The 20,863-nt window shown below is 42.4% G+C and overlaps 1 protein-coding gene across 2 annotated transcripts in view; it reads right to left on the minus strand.

Moving 5' to 3' along the window:
- The window catches only part of LOC143172005 (5'-AMP-activated protein kinase catalytic subunit alpha-1-like), a 30,750-nt gene extending 10,649 nt beyond the window's left edge, over positions 1 to 20,101 (minus strand). The window contains exons 1-4 of one of the 2 annotated variants that reach the window (XM_076361214.1): positions 19,960 to 20,101; positions 11,970 to 12,111; positions 2,206 to 2,299; positions 1,086 to 1,230 (exon numbers count right to left, since the gene is read on the minus strand). In XM_076361214.1, the coding sequence (XP_076217329.1) occupies positions 1,086 to 1,230; positions 2,206 to 2,299; positions 11,970 to 12,111; positions 19,960 to 20,086 (508 nt within the window). In that variant the 5' untranslated portion in view covers positions 20,087 to 20,101. Of the gene's footprint in view, positions 1 to 1,085; positions 1,231 to 2,129; positions 2,161 to 2,205; positions 2,300 to 11,969; positions 12,112 to 19,959 lie in introns of those variants that run through there. The other variant, XM_076361213.1, reaches the window with a different exon arrangement.
- Positions 20,102 to 20,863: the final 762 nt, after the last annotated feature.

The following is a 20,863-nucleotide window of genomic DNA, read 5'->3' on the forward strand; positions in this document are numbered from 1 at the left end:
GCCCTTTTACCGGGGGGGGAATATGAAAGAACACAGCTTGGCTAGCTTTCATACTCTAATATACAAAAGCTTTTATTAAGTTTTTGTTTAATAAGCTTGTCACAATTAACTGAATGCTACAGCTTTGCTGATACTTGAGTTACAGGAAGATATTTTATAGGTTACTGTACTTCATTTCTTTACCAGGTAAGCCATTTCACCCAAAGCATTTTCTATTTCTACACTTGAGAAATCACTATTAATCCCAGCACCCACATACTTGAACGCCATACTTTTAAGATATACTTAGAACACTCAGCATTACCTAGCATCTTTCAAAGGCCTCCAAGTGCTTTACAAGGACAGGTATTATCTACTACACCTACAAGAAATATATCGTGATGATGTAGCAGTATGGATACCTTACTATGCTTATATGGTCAGGTTTCCTGATTCAGATAGTTCCAAGAACTAGCTACCAGTCTTCTCAGCAGCTGTGTTAAACAGCTAGTATAAACAATTAAGCTGAGTAGTTAGGCAGCTATATAGCAAAAAGCACAGGAGTTTGCAAAATTAACTGTTCTTATTTTACCTTTTATGCTTTAATTACTTTTTTTCAATCACATCTTTAGAGTTTTTAAAGTGAATTTAGAGTAGTTTCGTAGGAGTAGTGTATTTTACTAGAGCAATGTGGTTCTTAAATATCATGAACTGTCCTTGCACTGTACTTCCAAGAGAGCTAAGCATCTACATTTTACAGATGGAGAAACAGGCAATGAGAGAGTCAATTTTGAAGTGGCAAGGTGGGGAACTAAGTCTATTTAGCATTTCAGAGAAAATATTGTTAAGCAAGACCAAACAAGGCAGTTCACAATTTCACCCAGTCACAGAAAATACCTGACTTGAAGAGAAAGCTTTAGAGGAAAACAAATTCTAAGCATATGCAAGAACACCATTTTGTTTTACATTCATACTCTTCAGGTTTTCTTGTATTATGTCCCACCACCAGGATATTCAAGTATACACATTTTATTAAATATTTCCCATAGTAATTAACAGGATCTAAAAAACAGAAATGCGATCAGATATAAAATAGCAATGCTTACCAAAGTCAGCTATCTTGGCATTCATGTGTGCATCAAGCAGCACATTTTCAGGCTTCAGATCTCTATGTACTACCATATGCCTGTGACAGTAATCCACACCAGAAAGGATTTGCTGGAACAGACGTCTACTTTCCTTCTCATCAAGCTAAGACAAACAAAGGTTTTAAACAATTTTGAGACAGTGGAAGATAACTTTGTTTTCCTCTATATGCATTAAAGGAAATTTTCCCATGACCTAAAGTTATCGTTCATAGTTTTGATACTTTATACAGCAGATGATCAGAACTTGTAGCAGAAAGCTTCATAGCTTACATCATTTTGTTTATACCACAGCTCTAAAATGACTAAACCAAAACAATATCCACCAACTCAAGAATCACTGAAGTTTCTCAATCACACTTTTGAAATTGGTTAGGCAGATGTTATATAGTCAGTAATTAGAAATATTAGCACCCAAACATTAACTTTGTCTAATTAGACTATCAATGAACTTTGATATTTAAGTACAGTGTAAGATTTAAGTTAACAAAAGCTGCTGACACTCAGTACAGAGGTGACAAATTTTAGATGCTATTTATGCTCCTATTAGCAGCTAGCCCCAAACAGCAGACTTAGCTGGGCATTTCCTATAAACACACCCTAATCCATGTCAAAGTTTGCTCAGTCTAACAACTAACTAAAAGTATCCTGGCTTTCTAGATGGTTTGTCAAAAGTGACTTTAGGACTTTCACAGAAACCATTCTATTAGTAGAAGAGGGTAATAAGAGTACAACAGTAGCTTTCCAATAATAGGTTATACTGAAGAAATAGTTTTCAGCCACTCCAACTGGATACACATCCATCCAGCTTGTACACAGTAATTATAAATTAACATATCAGTATCATTTATTCTTCAGTAGAGTGGAAAAATGCTACAAAGTCATACATAAAGATCTGAAACGTGTTAACATACAACCATTTTTATGACTACATCTTGTTTTGAAACTAAAGTATATTTTAACTGCTAACTACAAAATTAATGCTGAATACATAAAAAAACAAACCTTCATTTAATAGGAATGTTGCAAAAGCAATAACAGAATGCAAGTCATTGATTTGTAGACTTGGACTACTTCTTACCCTTCCATTTTTACAGATATAATCAAACAGTTCTCCTCCTGAAACATATTCCATTACCATGAAAATGTCAGTTGGTGTACTGATGACTTGGTACCTGGTAAGAAAAGGTATCTGTTAGCCTATGCACTCAGTAAAAGTAGCTACTTACATTTAGTTAAAATCAAAGTTCTGCAAAGAGTCAGATAAAAGTATACTTTAAAAAAATTCATGAGCCAATTTACAGCTACTGGAATGATAATATTTTTCAGAGACTATTTGTTCTCCTTTCACTATGTATAATGCCATCACTGCCAAGACTAGCAGGGAATTTGTATTTCCCACTGTCCTGGTTTCGGCAGGGATAGAGTTAATTTCCTTCCTAGTAGCTGGTACAATGCTGTGTTTTGGATTTAGGATGAGAACAAAGTTGATAACACACTGATGTTTTAGTTGTTGCTAGGTAATGCTTACACTAGCCAAGGACTTTTCAGCTTCCCATGTTCTACCGACTGAGAAGGCTAGAGGTGCACAAGAAGCTGGGAGGGGGCACAGCCAAACTGGCCAAAGGGACATTCCATACCATGTGACGTCATGCTCACTACATAAACTGGGGGAAAGCTGGCCGGGGGGGACCGCTGCTCGGGGACTGGCTGGGCATCGGTCAGCGGGTGGTGAGCAATTGCATTTTGCATCACTTGCTTTGTGTATTATTATGATATTTTTATCATATTATTTCAATTATTAAACTGTTTTTATCTCAATCCACGAGTTTTTCTCACTTGTGCTCTTCCAATTCTCTCCCCCATCCCACCGGGGGGGGGGGAGTGAGCGAGCGGCTGCGTGGTGCTCAGTTGCCGACTGAGGTTAAACCATGACAGTCCTTTTTTTGGCACCCAACATGGGGGATGAAGGGTTGAGATAATAACAGATTAACCAGAGTGTATTAAGGAATTTGTATCTGTTAATAGTTGTGGGTCACAATGTTGGTTTCTCCGTTCTCGATATTGATTTCTATAATCTGCATCATGCTCTTTTTTTTTTTCCTGTACATGTTAAAGATTGGTGTTGGGTTTTGCATTTTGCTGTAGTCTGCAGTGAATAGTGATGTCTCGCTTGTGAGGTTTGTTTTTAGAACATTGACCTTGACATTAGCGTGGTATGTAAATTTCACAGTGAAGCCGTTACTGTACCACAGATACCATTTCGTGGAGACAATTAGCAGTTGCTGTAACTTTTCTGAGAGTTTTTTTTACGGAGGAAATACAGAATGGCAGTGTCACTACCTTCTTCTATGATGTTTCCTCCTTCATTACAAAATACTGAAAAGTTACTGAACAGCCTTGGGGAGTTAAGATACTTCTATTGGTACTTCTTGGGAATATTGTTTCGGTTTTGTCTAAAGTTGGTAAGCAATTTCAGAATATCATCCAGAGCCCCAAGGCTGAATAGTTATGAGTGGCAGGGTGTGTGGGACAAGATGGGCAAGTACCTAGGCCAATGGGCACCCCCAGTGTTTTGGAACTTCACCCCTGAGCAAGTGCAGAATCCTGAAAAGTTAGTAGAATATTTGGATAAAGTATGCTGTCACCCTGGCAACTCCAGAGAGATGCAGATCATTGCAACGTGCTGGGGCCTGGCCCATGCCTACCGAGCCCTGTTCAACACCATTCAGTACCCTCAAAGGGAAGAGGTCTCTGGCTCTGACAATAAAACGACACGCACTGCAGCCACTCCGAACCCAGCAACATGCACTGCGGCTACTCAGACTCCGGCGACAGGCCCTGTGGCCACTCAGACCCCGGCGACATGCACTGCGGCCACTCCGACTCTGGTGACACGCCCTATGGCTGAACCAAAGAACCAGCCTGTGCCGGTATCAGTCGCCCCTGTAAACAAGAAGAAATCTTGGAAGCGGAAGTCGGCTCGTTTAGTAATGGAGAAAGAAGCTTCTTCTAGAAAGGAACCGGAGGAAGAACTGTATGAATACCCTGGAGAAGGACCATCACGAGAACGGGATGAGGAGAGCCGGCCACTGATCGGGGAGGAAGAAGAAGAAGAACACATAAACGAGGCAGTGACCACCCGATCTCTATCCCTGAGTGAGCTGCGAGATATACAAAAAGATTTCAGCCGTCGTCCAGGCGAGCATATTGTCACCTGGCTGCTCCGATGCTGGGACAATGGGGCCAGTAGCCTAGAATTAGAGGGTAGGGAAGCTAAGCAGCTGGGATCCCTTTCCAGGGAAGGGGGCATTGACAAAGCAATTGGAAAAGGGACACGAGTCCTCAGCCCCTGGAGGCAACTCCTGTCAAGCGTGAAGGAAAGGTATCCCTTCAAGGGAGATGTCATATGTCACCCAGGCAAGTGGGCCACCATGGAGAAGGGTATCCAGTTCCTGAGAGAATTAGCTGTGCTGGAGGTGATTTATGATGACCTGAACAATGAACAACTATCCAAAGATCCAGATGAAGTCAAGTGCACACGACCCATGTGGCGGAAGTTTATAAGGAGCGCACCATCGTCATACGCCAATTCATTGGCAGTGATGACCTGGAAAGATGGAGAGGAACAAACGGTGGATGAATTGGCTAGTCAACTCCGGCAATACGAGGAAAGTCTTTCTTCCTCCCTCGTCTCGGCTGTGGAAAAACTGTCCCGGGAGATCCAGCAACTCAGAGAGGATAGGTCCTACTCCTCACCTGTATGGACCAGTATCTCGGCTATTAGAAGTAAGCGTTCTTTTGCTCAAGAGAGAGAACATAAAGGGTACACACCAGGGGGCACCCTATGGTTTTACCTGCGTGACCACAGAGAAGACATGAGGAAGTGGGATGGAAAACCTACTGCAGCCCTAGGGGCACGGGTACGCAAATTGCAAGGGAAAACAATCACAGAAAGAGGTTCTTCCAGGAAAATTGCTGCTCCAGTTTCCAGCGGGCAGTTCCCCAGACAGAGTAGAAGGGCTGATCTTACTCCTGATCTTAATGAAGAGACTTCTGACTCGTACGTACAAGAAATGAGAAATGAGTACTGCGATGAGGATTAGAGGGGCCCTGCCTCCAGCCAGGGGGAAGAAAAGGACAACCGGGTTTACTGGACTGTGTGGATTCGGTGGCCTGGCACATCAGACCCACAGGAGCATAAGGCTCTAGTAGACGCCGGTGCACAGTGTACCCTAATGCCATCAAGCTATAGAGGGGCAGAACCCATCTGTATTTCTGGGGTGACGGGGGGATCCCAACAACTAACTGTATTGGAGGCTGAAGTGAGTCTAACTGGGAATGAGTGGCAGAAGCACCCCATTGTGACTGGCCCAGAGGCTCCGTGCATCCTTGGCATAGACTACCCTCAGGAGAGGGTATTTCAAGGACCCAAAAGGGTACCGGTGGGCTTTTGGTAGAGCTGCCTTGGAGACGGAAGAAATTAAACAGCTGTCCACCTTGCCTGGTCTCTCGGAGGACCCCTCTGTTGTGGGACTGCTGAAGGTCGAAGACCAACAGGTGCCAATCGCTACCACCACGGTGCACCGGCGGCAATATCGCACCAACCGAGACTCCCTGATTCCCATTCATGAGCTGATTTGTCGACTGGAGAGCCAAGGAGCGCTCAGCAAGAATCACTCACCCTTTAACAGTCCCATATGGCCAGTGCGGAAGTCTAATGGAGCGTGGAGACTAACAGTAGACTATCGTGGCCTAAATGAAGTCATGCCACCGCTGAGTGCTGCTGTGCCAGACATGCTAGAACTTCAATACGAACTGGAGTCAAAGGAAGCCAAGTGGTATGCCACAGTTGATATTGCTAATGCGTTTTTCTCAATCCCCTTGGCAGCGGAGTGCAGGCCACAGTTTGCTTTCACTTGGAGGGGCGTCCAGTACACCTGGAACCGACTGCCCCAGGGGTGGAAACACAGCCCCACCATTTGCCATGGACTGATCCAGACTGCACTGGAACAGGGTGGAGCTCCAGAACACCTGCAATACATTGATGACATCATCGTGTGGGGCAACACAGCAGGAGAAGTTTTTGAGAAAGGGAAGGAAATAGTCCAAATCCTGCTGAAGGCCGGATTTGCCATAAAACAAAGTAAGGTCAAGGGACCTGCACAGGAGATGCAGTTTTTAGGAACAAAAAGGCAAGATGGACGTCGTCAGATCCCTATGGATGTGATCAACAAAATAACAGCCATGTCTCCACCAACTAGCAAAAAGGAAACACAAGCTTCCTTAGGCATCGTGGGTTTTTGGAGAATGCACATTCCAAATTACAGTCTGATCGTAAACCCTCTCTATCAAGTGACCCGGAAGAAGAATGATTTCAAATGGGGCCCTGAGCAACGACAAGCCTTTGAACAAATTAAACAGGAGACAGTTCATGCAGTAGCCCTGGGGCCAGTCCAGGCAGGACAGGATGTAAAAAATGTGCTCTACACCGCAGCCGGGGAGAATGGCCCTACCTGGAGCCTCTGGCAGAAAGCACCAGGGGAGACTCGAGGTCGACCCCTAGGGTTTTGGAGTCGGGGATACAGAGGATCTGAGGCCCGCTATACTCCAACTGAAAAAGAGATATTAGCAGCATATGAAGGGGTTCGAGCTGCTTCAGAAGTGATCGGCACTGAAGCACAGCTCCTCCTGGCACCCCGACTACCGGTACTGGGCTGGATGTTCAGAGGGAGGGTCCCCTGTACACATCATGCAACTGATGCTACGTGGAGTAAGTGGATCGCACTGATCACACAACGGGCTCGAATAGGAAACCTCGTTGTAAAAGTCCGTCACGTAGACGCTCACGTACCCAAGAGTCGGGCTACTGAAGAACATCAAAACAACCAGCAGGTGGATCAGGCTGCTAAGATTGAAGTGGCTCAGGTGGATCTGGACTGGCAACATAAGGGTGAATTATTTCTAGCTCGGTGGGCCCATGACACCTCAGGTCACCAAGGAAGAGATGCAACATACAGATGGGCTCGTGATCGAGGGGTGGACTTGACCATGGACACTATTGCACAGGTTATCCATGAATGCGAAACATGCGCTGCAATCGAACAGGCCAAGCGGTTAAAGCCTCTCTGGTATGGAGGACGATGGCTGAAATATAAATATGGGGAGGCCTGGCAGATCGGTTATATCACACTCCCACAAACCCGCCAAGGCAAGCGCCACGTGCTTACAATGGTGGAGGCAACCACCGGATGGCTGGAAACATATCCCGTGCCCCATGCCACCGCCCGGAACACTATCCTGGGCCTTGAAAAGCAAGTCCTATGGCGACATGGCACCCCAGAAAGAATTGAGTCGGACAACGGGACTCATTTCCGAAACAACCTCATAGACACCTGGGCCAAAGAGCATGGCATTGAGTGGGTGTATCACATCCCCTATCATGCACCAGCCTCTGGGAAAATTGAACGATACAATGGACTGTTAAAGACTACGCTGAGAGCAATGGGTGGCGGGACGTTCAAACATTGGGATACACATTTAGCAAAGGCCACCTGGTTAGTCAACACGAGGGGATCTGCCAATCAAGCAGGCCCTGCCCAGTCAGAACTTTTACGTACTGTAGATGGGAATAAAGTCCCTGTAGTGCACATAAAAAATATGCTGGGGAAGACAGTCTGGGTTATTCCTGCCTCGGGCAAAGGCAAACCCATCTGTGGGACTGCTTTTGCTCAAGGGCCTGGGTGCACTTGGTGGATAATGCGGAAGGATGGGGAAGTCCAATGTGTACCTCAAGGGGATTTGATTTTGGGTGAGAATAGCCAATGATCTGAATTATGTGATGTTAAGTACTAATTATAGTTATAATAGTTATACTAATAATACACAGATATACTAATCATACTAATAATGTTATATGCCATACTAATGTTATTACAATACGAATCACCCAGACTAATGAAGAATAACTTCAGTGAAACCAAGCAAAGCACAGTGATGATGGTACCAGAACTGACTTCAACATGAAACAATCCAACACCACATACCATCTCCATTTTTCCTGCCCTGAAAGATTATTATGACAGATGGAGCCCGAAGTCATGGACTAGATGAACTCACCGAACGTTTTAGAGGGATGGCCCACAGACGAAGGGAATGATATCTCTGTGTGTGTGTGTGTATATATATATAGAAAAAAGGGGGGTGGTGATTAATGAAAACGTACTGGCAAATATAAGACTTGAGCATGACGTAGATGGTATAGAATAAGGGGTGGATATTCTCCTGGTTTCGGCAGGGATAGAGTTAATTTCCTTCCTAGTAGCTTGTGCAGTGCTGTGTTTTGGATTTAGGATGAGAACAAAGTTGATAACACACTGATGTTTTAGTTGTTGCTAGGTAATGCTTACACTAGCCAAGGACTTTTCAGCTTCCCATGCTCTACCAACTGAGAAGGCTGCAGGTGCACAAGAAGCTGGGAGGGGGCAAAGCCAAACTGGCCAAAGGGACATTCCATACCATGTGACATCATGCTCAGTACATAAACTGGGGAAAGCTGGCCGGGGGGGCCGCTGCTCGGGGACTGGCTGGGCATCGGTCGGCAGGTGGTGAGCAATTGTACTGTGCATCACTTGCTTTGTGTATTATCATATTATCATCATCATATTTCAATTATTAAACTGTTTTTTTCTCAACCCATGAGTTTTTCTCACTTGTGCTCTTCCAATTCTCTCCCCCATCCCACCGGGGGTGGGGGGAGTGAGCGAGCAGCTGCGTGGTGCTCAGTTGCCGACTGAGGTTAAACCATGACACCCACCAGGAAGATCAGTCTTCGTACTTTCAGAGGACTATTCTTAGTCCAAATTATTTCTATGAAGCCATTTACAGTGCTGCCTCACAGACATCTTAGTGCAGTGAGGAAGGAATTCAAAAGGACTTTGCTAGTGTCTCAAAAACATACACCTTTCAATCTTAACAGGCAAAAAACCCTGCCTTGCCATAAATAAAGAGAAAGTGTACTTCAAGACTTTAAAAAAATATTCATGATGATTGAGAGCAATTATCTTTTACTATGAGACCTAAATTTGTCATTAGTATTGAAGAGTATCAACACCCTGGTTATTATGTTTTTATCATTATACTTTAAGTTTGAAAAAAAGCTTTGAGGTTTTGAAATAACTAGTTTATGGCCGAACTCCCCACTTAAGAGATGGATATGTTTTCTACATATCCTTACCTAAAGATTGTTTAATTCCCCCCCCTTACAGCAGTCAGAAGTGATCGATTTTTAATGTAACAAGAAACACACTGATAAACCTTCAGTCAAAATTCAGATACTATATTAAGGAGACAGGAGGTAGCAACTGGATGAAAACAAATGTTTCAAGGTATACACTTAAGCATACCAATATCCTAATTGTAAAAAAATAACTGAATTCACACATACACTACAGAACTGAAGTGTTCTCAAAATGCTGATTCTAAGACAAGGGGGAAAACCAGACACGCTTCAGCTTACTGAGACAAGTTATTCTTGAACTGCAGAGACAGCAATGAGTTCAGACTATCCAGGTGAATGTATGTGTGCACATATATATGTGTGTATCTATTTTAACAGCTTAGTATTATAGTGTAACATTCCAATAACCTGAATACTATTCTGAGGCAGTTATCAACATGAGATCTTCAAAGTTAACTTTACCTAACATCTTATAGTCCAAGATGCTTTACCTTTACTAGTTTTCTCTCAAATACCTTGGTTGAAAGTACGCCATGTACTTAAACATGAACATTCTGAAGCCATGGCTAAGACACTCTACAGAAATAGTATTTTAATCCAAAAGTTACAGTGCAACCTCATTTCTAACAGCATTACTGTTAATGACCTTTCCCATAGTTGTGAAATCAATGAACTTCATGCTTCAGGCAAACATGAACAACAGTTTATAGTTTAAGTCTTCACAGTGACTTTCTATTCTCTGGATAATGAGATAGTGAACAATGCTGGGAAATAAACCTCTCAGCATCACTGAAAATAAGCCATTCTGCACCTCACGTGTTTTCAGCCTCTTGGAAGACTCAGCCATGCTTCTCTATAGTCAGTTCACTTTTCTAGTTATGGAAAAGGAGGTTGTGGAATAGGTATATACCTATAATATAAATAAGGTTATCAAACCACACAGCAGAGATGACCAGAATGCACAAAGAGGTAATTTTATATAGGAAAACAAGATGCATTCTATTGCTAGAGGTCAAAAACCACAAGAGGATATGCTCCAAAGGTTTTTATTTAAAGCATGGTATAGAAAGAAAATCTTATTGAGGCAGGCTTGCAACTATATATACTGCTAGAGCATTGTATGAAATTTTTAATAAAACACAGTGTTCCAAATTAGACATTGTCTAATTTGTAATATTCAGCTGAAGTAATCTGTTTACCTTTATCCCAAATATCTTGAGCTGCTATCTAACAGTTCCCCAATCCAGCTAATAGCACGAACAGCATGATCCTAAGTTACCAGCAAGTCTACCTACACAACAGTATCAATTATAGCTCAAATACTATTTACACACAGGCTAATAACCCTTCTGCTTTAGAAATGCAGGCTGACCAACTGAAAAGTTGATGGAAAAATTGATGGATCCCCATCTTCTACATCTTGTCCCTTCTCTCCACATGCAGGAGAAAAAAATTCTCCCCATAATTCCTCAAGACAGAAATTGTCACCTGAAACCTGTTAAGCTGACTTAAGTTTAGCAGCACCAGAAGTACACATTCCTGTTCCACCCCCATATCAGTTGGTACGCTGACACTTCCTATTTTGTTTTGGCTACAGGTATGTGCTTTGGACTCATTCATGATTTCTAACTGGCAGCATTAGCAGTTCTGCAGCCAGACAGATCGGCTCAATAGTCTTCTGAAAACTGACCCACTGAAGAAGTTAGCATGATGATCTGACACAATCTGATTTAGCTCTGGTATAAGTGCTGTTGCCAAATGAAAGGAGTGTATAGGGATGGTATCTGTCAGTGGCAGCATGCCAATAAAAGAAAACTAAACGCCAACACCACGATTAACAGTGAAAGTCACCCACACTCTAGATGTGCAGGTTCACTTTATAGGAAACAAAAGTAAAAAGAATCAACAGCATTTATAATTTATTTCCTCAGACCAGATATAAGGGGTCTACCCTGGGACATATTTAATTGTACTCCGAACTCTGCTGATGAACTATTGATCAAACAGATGTAAATAGGCACACTGTAAATATCACATTAATTTAGACAAGTGGTAGCAGCAGCTATATTGAAGAACTCTGAAATATCAGATCACACTTAACAGACTGCACATCTTTCATTCAGAAAAACCTTGCAGAGCACCATCTACATAGGGAAAACATAGGTCACTAACCAACACATCCCTAAAAAATATTTTGAGTAAAGAAAACACAATAAACTTACTATAGAAATGCCCTTTACAATCTTGTTCTTAACTCAGTTTCTAAGCAGAAAAAAAGATCAAATATAACCAGAAAAAAAGAATACAGAAGCAGCAGCTAGAAAAACCTGAGATGGATGTTACTATAAGTATCCATCATGCCACTACCTTTTATATACCTGCCCAAAGAATTTGTAAGTAAAGATCTAATGGAAGCTCTCTGCCCTGCAGAGAGGATCAGTTTTGTGAAAATGCATTACAGTACACTGAAAATGGTTGCATACTTAGAAACTGGTTGCTTTCCTAACAGTATACTGCTAACAGTATTGCCCTTTAAACATGTTTTAGATTGGTGAGAGCAAGAGATTACTGCTTAAATGGATTTGATTATAGCAAGCAAAACTTACAGCTTAATTATATGAGGATGTCTGAAGAGTTTGAGGTTCTGAATCTCCCTGCAGATTTTTCCTACAACATCAAGGCTGCGAATCTTCTGTCGATTCAGGATCTTCACTGCAACTTTATGCCCAGTTAACTCATGTTTGCCAACTGTAAGGAACAAGGAAGTATTTAGTCAGAGTTCTCAATTGCTCTGTAAAGACATTAATTGGACCATTTCAACTATAGCCAAGAAATACCACAGTTAAGATGTTAGCATTCCATATAGCCTCCTTATCTTTGGGGAGGTTGAAAGCCAGATGGGCACATCATTTCTTCTGCCCTACCCCAATTCTTCCCACAATTCTATCATTAGAAGACGAATTGGATATGTAGGAACAAACCTTAAACCTAATCCTTAGAAGTCTTGCAGCACAACTACGTTTTCGCACTATTGCAAACAAACAAAACGTTTTGCATCCCAAAACACTGCCATCCTTTCTAATTAGGGAGACCATTTTCTTTCCTTGTACAAGTCACTCCAAGCTTTTGGCTCACTTTGTAACCTACTCAGACATGCTCTCCCCTACAGCTCTTCTACTTTATCTGCAAAAACCGCTCTTACTAAAGAAATCACTGCTATCCTTCCCTCAAGAAGCCCGTTTCAGCAATTACTCTGAATTACTGCTAAGAGTATCTGATCAGTTTACTTGAAAAATAATTATTTATCTGTCCTTGGAGCAGTCTGACCCTATATAAGCTCCACATTCTGTGCAGTAAACACCAGGGCTTTATTATATAATAAAAGTTATACAAAATGCACAAAATAAAATCCAATAGTAACTATGAGAAGCAATGCAAACATGCAACCTCTTGCATTCCTCAGTTTCTTTCCTACTTCTAGGAGAGTTTCATTTTTCTTTCAACAGGGGAACTTGAAAGTGTAAAACATTTTCTAGACAGTCACCCCTCTTAAATTCCTTAACTTTGCAGGTGCTATTGAAAGTAGCCACAGAGTTGCTAAGAATATTTTTCTTAAACCCAACACTGGATCACAGATAAGCCACAGGAGGTAAGTATCTCTTACACTAGAAGGCTTCTCTACCTGCATTGGTTTCTGCATGCAGTGATTTAACACTGCTAATACCATAACTACATCACTTTCATCTGCCACCCTGAATCCTACCTTCTGAAGACAAGCCAGATTCCAGGGACACCTACATGGTTCATCATTGTCCATTTGAATGGACACTGGTAACAGACCTCTGCTGAACACAGTACTCATTCATCTGGGTGCCTCACCTCACTTGAAAATTTAACTAAGCCCCAAGCTTCAAGCTTTATTTAAATATATCCATAGGAAGCTGTGATAAACAGCAGTGATCCACAAAAATCTTTCTGCATTCAACAGATAATTTTGACAGGATTATCAAACGCCTATCAATCTGTAAATCTCATTCCCAACACAAGACTTTCCTGTTGCCTTTTGCTTCTACATTGAGCTAAAAAACAATGCAAGTGAAAAGAAATTCTTAGCAGAGAGACAGAGATAACTATAAGCATCTCAGTGATTATTCTTACAACAAAGAGATAACCACTACGTAAAATAAAGCAGTTTGTCTAAACTCCTATAGGGAAGTAACTAAGTAGTGGATCATCCAAGACGCTGAACCATCACGATGCAGTGGTGAGATGTCTTTTGTACCCAAGAATACAGAAAGGCTCCACCTGCAAGGTGAAAGAACACGTCCCCTCATTCAGAGGAGCCATTACCTGAAAAGGGCCACAATAACCAAAACACTGGACATGCATGTTTGCACTGCTGAGGAATGCAGGACAAAGCCAACATTCATCACAAGTTCTAGAAAGACCACAAAGCAGTGATAGGTGAGTGCCTAGAACTGTAAAATCGCATCACCTATGAGAATTATTTGCTTTCAATCAGATTTACAATTAAAGCAATTACATCCCCATCTTTTCTTCAGTTCAAACGTGATTGAGGTTTTAAAGGAACCCAACAAATTATATTGCCTATATCCAAACCCTAAAGGGTAATGAATCACTAACATAAAACACTAGAAAAGCAACTATTCCATTCAAATTACAAAGTCTTTGCCTATCAATAATGGGAACTGAGGTAAGCCAGAAGTATTTAGAAAAAAATCTTTAATCAGCAAGTTAAAATTTAACATTAATTTGTTAGTAAGAAACAGCTTCTTAGAAACTAACAAAAAAAAAAAATCAGACATTAATCTGCATCTTCCTTTGGTTTACAAAGTACTAAATTAAACACCTCCTTAAATGTAAGTAGCATATACATTTGAGCAATTCTATAGCTTCGCATATAAATATTCAGCTATTCAGTTCTGACGTGCATTGTGTTATAAAGTTTCATTTATCAGCAAGTTTGTTTCATTTCTGATTTGTCAGTCTACCTTAGATGAAAACTGGAATTAGAACTCAAAAACATTAGAAGATCATTTATTAGCTACAACATTCTACGTTCAATATGCAAGGCACATAAGAAGAGTTTATCAAAACACATTTTTCAAAGTAATTAAACTAACATTTGCAGTTGACTAAAACCAATTCTAGCCATCACAGCCTTCAAAACTGTGTGCCTCAAGCCTTGATTCTATTCATTGACTGGGAGAAAACAAGATTTTCTGCTTCTTCAGCTGTTTGCCAACTTCAAATAAATTACTGAAATGAAAACATACTGTGGTTTTGTGCAGGTGCAAAAAAGATCCCAAAAAGCCCATTCACTTGCTCAAGACTTTTCAAATTGAATGGCTATTTTCTTCAGTAATTTTTGCCGCCCCCCCTTCTTTAATTCAATTTAAGATTATATCAAATTTAGCTTTTTAAGATATGAGTTTCCATTAACCATCTACTTCATGAAATAAAACTGTCTTCTTGGATATGATCCACTGAGTATCCAGTAGCACTGTTCAGCTACCACAAGTCATACCACAAGTCTTAAACTATGTATTCTTTTCAGAAATCTTTGTCTTCCTAGACAAAAGTAATCTTCACTTTCCTGCATAATGTAATAGCAAATACAAGTTTTTCCACGTGCATTTAATCAAGATAAAAAGAGTTGTCATTTTTTTCTACTGTAAAGTGGCTTTGCAGCTTTGTTATTGTTTGGGTACTATCACATTAGAACTAAACTGTTAATTCTAAGGAGAAAACATACTGAACTACTACTATGGTTTTAAGTTAAGTCTTTATCCACATGCCATAAGAACTTATTGTATGATGAAGCGGTTCAAGGTATCTGGTATCAGCAAAACAGCAGACACTAACTGATAACAGACCACTGACCATTGAATTCAGCATAAAGACAGAACTGAAAGCAAGACCTCAGATGATAACATCATGTAGAAAAGAAGCCAGTGTTATCTTTACAAAAGCTACTTTGTATTACCTCTTGACAGAAGTTTTACCTATGAAGGGGAAGGCTCACAAATAAGAAGTAATCAAAATATATTTATGTTAGTCACCCTAAGCCTCGATGAGCTATCAGTCCTTCAAAAGAATCACTGCAAAAAGAAATTCCCTTTACAGACCTAACATTTCCCTATATTTCTTTATTCTTTGATAATGCCAATTGCCTTCAAACTTCACCATGGCTATGCATAACATCAAGATTTCCAAGACAGTCTCAAAGCAGCAATGACTTGTTTTAACTGTTCAAGTGCAGGAGCAACAGTCTCTAAACTCAGTTCACCAGGTCTTCAACTGGAAAAGAAAACAGATCACGAGGCCATTCAGAGTAAATACAACATTCTTATGAAATACAGGTAACAGTCATGAAGGCTGTAGAAAAAAAAAAAAGCTGAACAAGCATAAGTATATTTAATGAAGCATTTCTGTCATATGCCAAAAAGCCAACCCGAGGCTCAGAGGAAGGTAGTCATTAAAAAATGAGCTAAACAAATGTTTTCACTAATGTAAAAAAAAAAAAAAGAGTTAATGCTGTGCAAAGGCATATTGCTGCACAACAACATTAGATAGCAAACTGATCTTCACTGTCCATTCCCAGGTCTCTTATCACTGCCTTAATCAAGACCATCTGTTTACATCAGTTTTGCAGGCTATACAGACCAGGGGTTTTAACCTAGTTCTACAGACTGGAACAAATATCATATATTTATAATCTTAATTAGTACCCTCATTTTCTCAGTACAAGTCACTGGAAGCCTGACTACTCTTCCCTTTATTAAAGCTAACTTTATTTCAAAAAAATATCTGGAAATAAAGTTTGCATTTGGTTTCAGCAGGAAACATCAGCTTTTTTTTTTTTTTTAAAACACATAACTGATTTAGGTTCAGTACTCTTTTACCCCACAGCTTTTTACTTCTGTGGTATTTTAGCTTTGCCTGGATATTGGCTAGAAACAGCTGTCTTCTCCATGACCGCCCAATCTGAGGCACAGTCAAATGAATTAAGCCAGTCAGTAATTAATTCAGGCTAGTACAGCCAGATGAACAGTTAAACTGGAAAAACATCACATCAGTAACAGTTATCTGGGAGGGTAAAAGGGTAAATAGCAGGGTGAAGTCATCTGACAGCTACCTTGACAGCAGGAGACCTTTAAGAATTATTAAGCAAAGCACTGGTTTTCCAACTCATCTTTTGGGGCTGCCATCACTGTTAAAATTAAAGACCCACTTTCAAGAAGCCATATGCCTGACCCTCTACATCACGTGAGCTCTCAAGGAAAACACTAACTGAATAAAAAAAAATTTTAAAAATCATTAGTTTTTCCCTTTTATTGTCAATTGATGAAGCCATATCAGTCACCAGAGAAGGAAAATGTGAGGATTACAGGAAAACAATCACAGATCTGGTATTAAATGAATAAAACGTGTGCTCAGGAAGAAAACTAGTGCATCACAGATAAAATATGCCCTTTATGAAGCTAGAGCAAGACAAAACCAACATAGTACATCATCTAGATAATAAAACAAACGATGTTTATGGAAACAAAGTATTAGTCCACGAACACTAACAATTGCTTCCAGTTCCTAAATAAATTCCCAGACCACTTAAGGAAGGCAATTCAGTATGCAGAATGATGCTGCATTTTACCACAAGGTGATTTCTCCCACCACTCTATGTTCATACATGCATGTGTGTACTCTTCACATGATCAATAGCTACAAAGCAGCCTAAAAGAACACCCAACTTCAACCAAATAAGGTAGACAGGAGTATTATGGAAATAGAGCAATAATAAAACTGACAACTCTTTTTCCAATTAAGTGTTTCAATAAGGCAGATTATTAGCCCTTCAAGCTAATTGTATTTGATGAAATATTAATAGGAGTGACATTCAATAACATGTTAAAATAACAGTAGCTCCACCAATTGAACATCTTTCAAGGTTTCAACTTCAGACACATTTTTGCCAATACAGCTAAGAACAGGAGCAGTAGTGCAAACAGCACGCTCTGAAACATAAGAGGAAACATATTAGAACATTTATGGGTATGCCAACCTTAGTTTTGTGCAGTGCACTGGAAAAAAATAATCATCTTTGACTCCTCCCCTCAACCATGTAGTCCCTCCATGAGGAAAGAGAATCTGATGCCCGTCTTCTCCCTTATCTCATTTCCTCTCTATTTAAGGAGGCACCAAGTTATCAAGGAAAAGAATAGTACTTCAGCTGCCAGTTGGGGGATTGATACCGAAATACTAAGGAGACATACGGTTCTCTTTGTCGAAGCAAAGTAGCTAAGTGTTCTGCAGACTGGACATTCCATAGATAAAAGGAATCCTTGAAGCTCTATGTACAGGGGTGGAATGGATAAGGAAGTTATGCTGAAATCAGCTAGCGCAACTAGGCGAAAAGACTGAGTTCAATTGGCGGACACAGTGAGGAAGACTATCGACGACCACCAGAGGACCCTGAAAGACCACCAATGAACATAAGAGCGCATGCGTTAAAGACTTTTACATATGTTAATGAGTTCCAAGAAATAACATGAATATGCTAATCGTTTCTCATAAATCTAATGAATATGTATATTCTGATTGTACATAACTCCCATAGTTGAGCAGCCCGGTGCGCACACTAGGTGGAGCGATCCCCTGTGCGCCCAGCACCGCAATAAAGAATGCCTGCTTTCTAAAACTCCAAATTGAGTCTTAGAGAGGTTTTTCATCTGCCGATTTACGGTAACAGGATCACTGCTCCTTATAAAGTGTCACTTTATAAGCCAGCCTTGGAAAAAAAAGGAGACTCAATGCGCTTTACTCTCAAAATATTCTTCCACTGCTTTCCTAGATATTCTTAGAGTCAAATATATTCCTATTTTCTATAGCATGCCAGAAATTCCTTATTAACAAGCGACTTCCAGGTAGGATTTGGTTCTACTATTACGCAGAGCGCCATCCATGACATCACTGTTTCAATTTCTAGAGAGGGAAGTCTATGTTTTTCACCTACTTTCTTCAATCATACAGAGAGATGCCCATAATCTGATGCTACTTCTGAGAGGAAGAATTTAAACTAAGGGAGATAAATTTGAAATGAAACATGATAACAGACTGCTGAAACATCAGGAATTTCTTCAGAACATGCCAATAGTTGAAAGAGCTTGTGCAGAGAACATACAATAGGAACATCTACACTGAGAAAAGATATCATGTTAAAAGCCAGCTAGCACATTAGATACAACAGGATAAGATGGAGTTTTTGACTAGTTATACTGGTACATGAGCAATCCATTAGGTTAACCATAAAGAAAAATAAACAACTTATTTTAAGAATACAACCTGAGTCTAGTCTAACTCATTTGTGAAACAATGTTTTCAATTTGCATACCTCAATATTTCAACAATTCTCACAAACAACACAGCAGGAACAGTTTAAGATAATGCAAAGTTTTTTCACCTGTGGTAAATGACATCAAGGGACAGTTTAGTTTCTATTTTATTTCTACTGGGCTTCAAGTTTGCTGCATGGCATCTGCACCCCTACTGGGAAAAGTTGTTTAAGCCTGAGCTGAAAAAAAAAAAAAACCCTTTGATAACCACTAATCAACTGTTTTTAGCACAAAGTCTTTCCATGTCTGTGTGTCAGCCGTGTTGCCAGTTAATCCAATAATCTCAGGCCCATCTTTTTATGTTTATTTCTCCCCTTGTAGAGGGAGAAAGCTTGCCTTCCTTATAAGGGCATCAAGTATTAGTATTTGTGCAGCAAAACGTACAGGCAGCTCAAGAATTAAGATCGCCTAATTTCATTACATATCCGGTGACGTTTTAAATAAGCGTAGCATAATTAGCTTCCAGGAATTATTTCTGTAAATACAGAAGAGAAAGCTTTTGCTCCTCCAGTGATTACTTCCCGCTGCAGAACTGCAAGTCCCATCCCCCGAGAAGTCAGCTAATGCAACTCCTCTTTCCTGAAAGACGTTCACAGCATACCAGGCGCTATTTCCACACCGCCACGCTCGGTCGGCGGTATTCAGACCGTAGCCCCAGGACCCCACCCTGCAGCCACCGCGGCTGGGACCGAGGCTCCAGCTAACAGCCTGTGAAACGCCTTCTTCGCAACTGCCCCGATGACACGTCAGCCCTGCAGTCGCTCCCCCTAGCCCCTCTCCCACCGCCCCCGTCGGCCCGCGGTGCTAGCACCGCCACAGCCCAGCGACTCACCCGGCCCGGCGGGTACGGCCGGGCAGCGCCCAGCAGCTCAGGTTTCCCGGCGCCGCCCCCGGTGAAGCTCAGACCCCCCAAAACGCTCTGAGCGGGAGACGGAGCGGGGCCAAGCCCAGGCTAGAGCGGCGGCCCGGCCCCCACACGCCCCCGTCAGGCCTCAACAGCCGCCTAGCCCCAGCCCTAGGGGACTGGCCGCTGTGAGGCGACCGCAGGCGGCCGCGTCCCTCAGCCGGCAACGGAGACTCCGCTGCTCAGCCCGACACACCCGCCCGGCGCGATATCCCCCGCAGCCCGACTGGGCCGTGCCGCTCCGCGGGGCAGGGGGCGGCCCCACTCCCCGCCGCTCACCCTTGACTTTGCCGAAGGTGCCAACGCCGAGCGTATCACCCAGGATGTAGTGCCCGATCTTCACCCGCCCATGCTCGTGCTTTTGTTTATCCGCCGCCATCTTTAGCCAAGGACCGAGTCTGCGCATAGCCCGCGCCGCACCAGAGCGGGAGGAGCAACCACGCAGCGCCCGCCCGCACCGAAACCCGGAAGTGAACCCCGCACTTATCGCCTTCCCGCCCTCTCCGGGGGCAAACCATTGCTGTTCGGGGGGGAAGGTCTGGGTCGGCTCAGCGGCGCCCTGAGGGGTGCGGCTCCTGCCGGTGGGGCGAGGAGGCGGAATGGGAGAAACAGCCCTCGAAGGTTGCGGGGCGGAGTGAGGGGGGCTGGGCGTTTTTTACACCACCACCTCCCCCGAGGAGCACTGGGGATTCACCCGGATTTCGGGACCGGGGGGGAAGGCGGGCGCAGGGCGCTTCTCAGCGGTGGTGACGGTTCCTCTCAGCACCGGCGCGGTGCGAGGGGCTGGCCTGGGCCTACCGGTGTCGGAAGCGGCACCGCCTTGAAGCTGAAGCTCCTTCGTGTTGCCGGCTGGCACCGCCATCGCCCGCGGGGCCTGTGCCCGCAGATAGCGAGAATCTAGAGCTAAGCGCTCCCCACAGCACGGGTTGTCCCTCCTGATGCCAAAGTGAGGAGATGCGTCGAACATACGCGTACTTTTAATTGAGAAATCGCGCTATCGCAATGAGATCGCTAGGCTGTCTGCATTGCCACAGCTGTGGGGTGCTATGCAATGTGCCGCTGCACGCTGCAAGGCCTGCCTGTGGAGAGCACACAGCAGCTCTCACTGGGGCGGCAGCTGAACACCCACATGCAGGCAGGGTTTCAGGTGCTAATAATGCGTGGTGATGCATATCACAATTTA

The sequence above is a fragment of the Aptenodytes patagonicus genome, chromosome W (assembly GCF_965638725.1).
Source record: "Aptenodytes patagonicus chromosome W, bAptPat1.pri.cur, whole genome shotgun sequence".
NCBI classification, from domain to species: domain Eukaryota; kingdom Metazoa; phylum Chordata; class Aves; order Sphenisciformes; family Spheniscidae; genus Aptenodytes; species Aptenodytes patagonicus.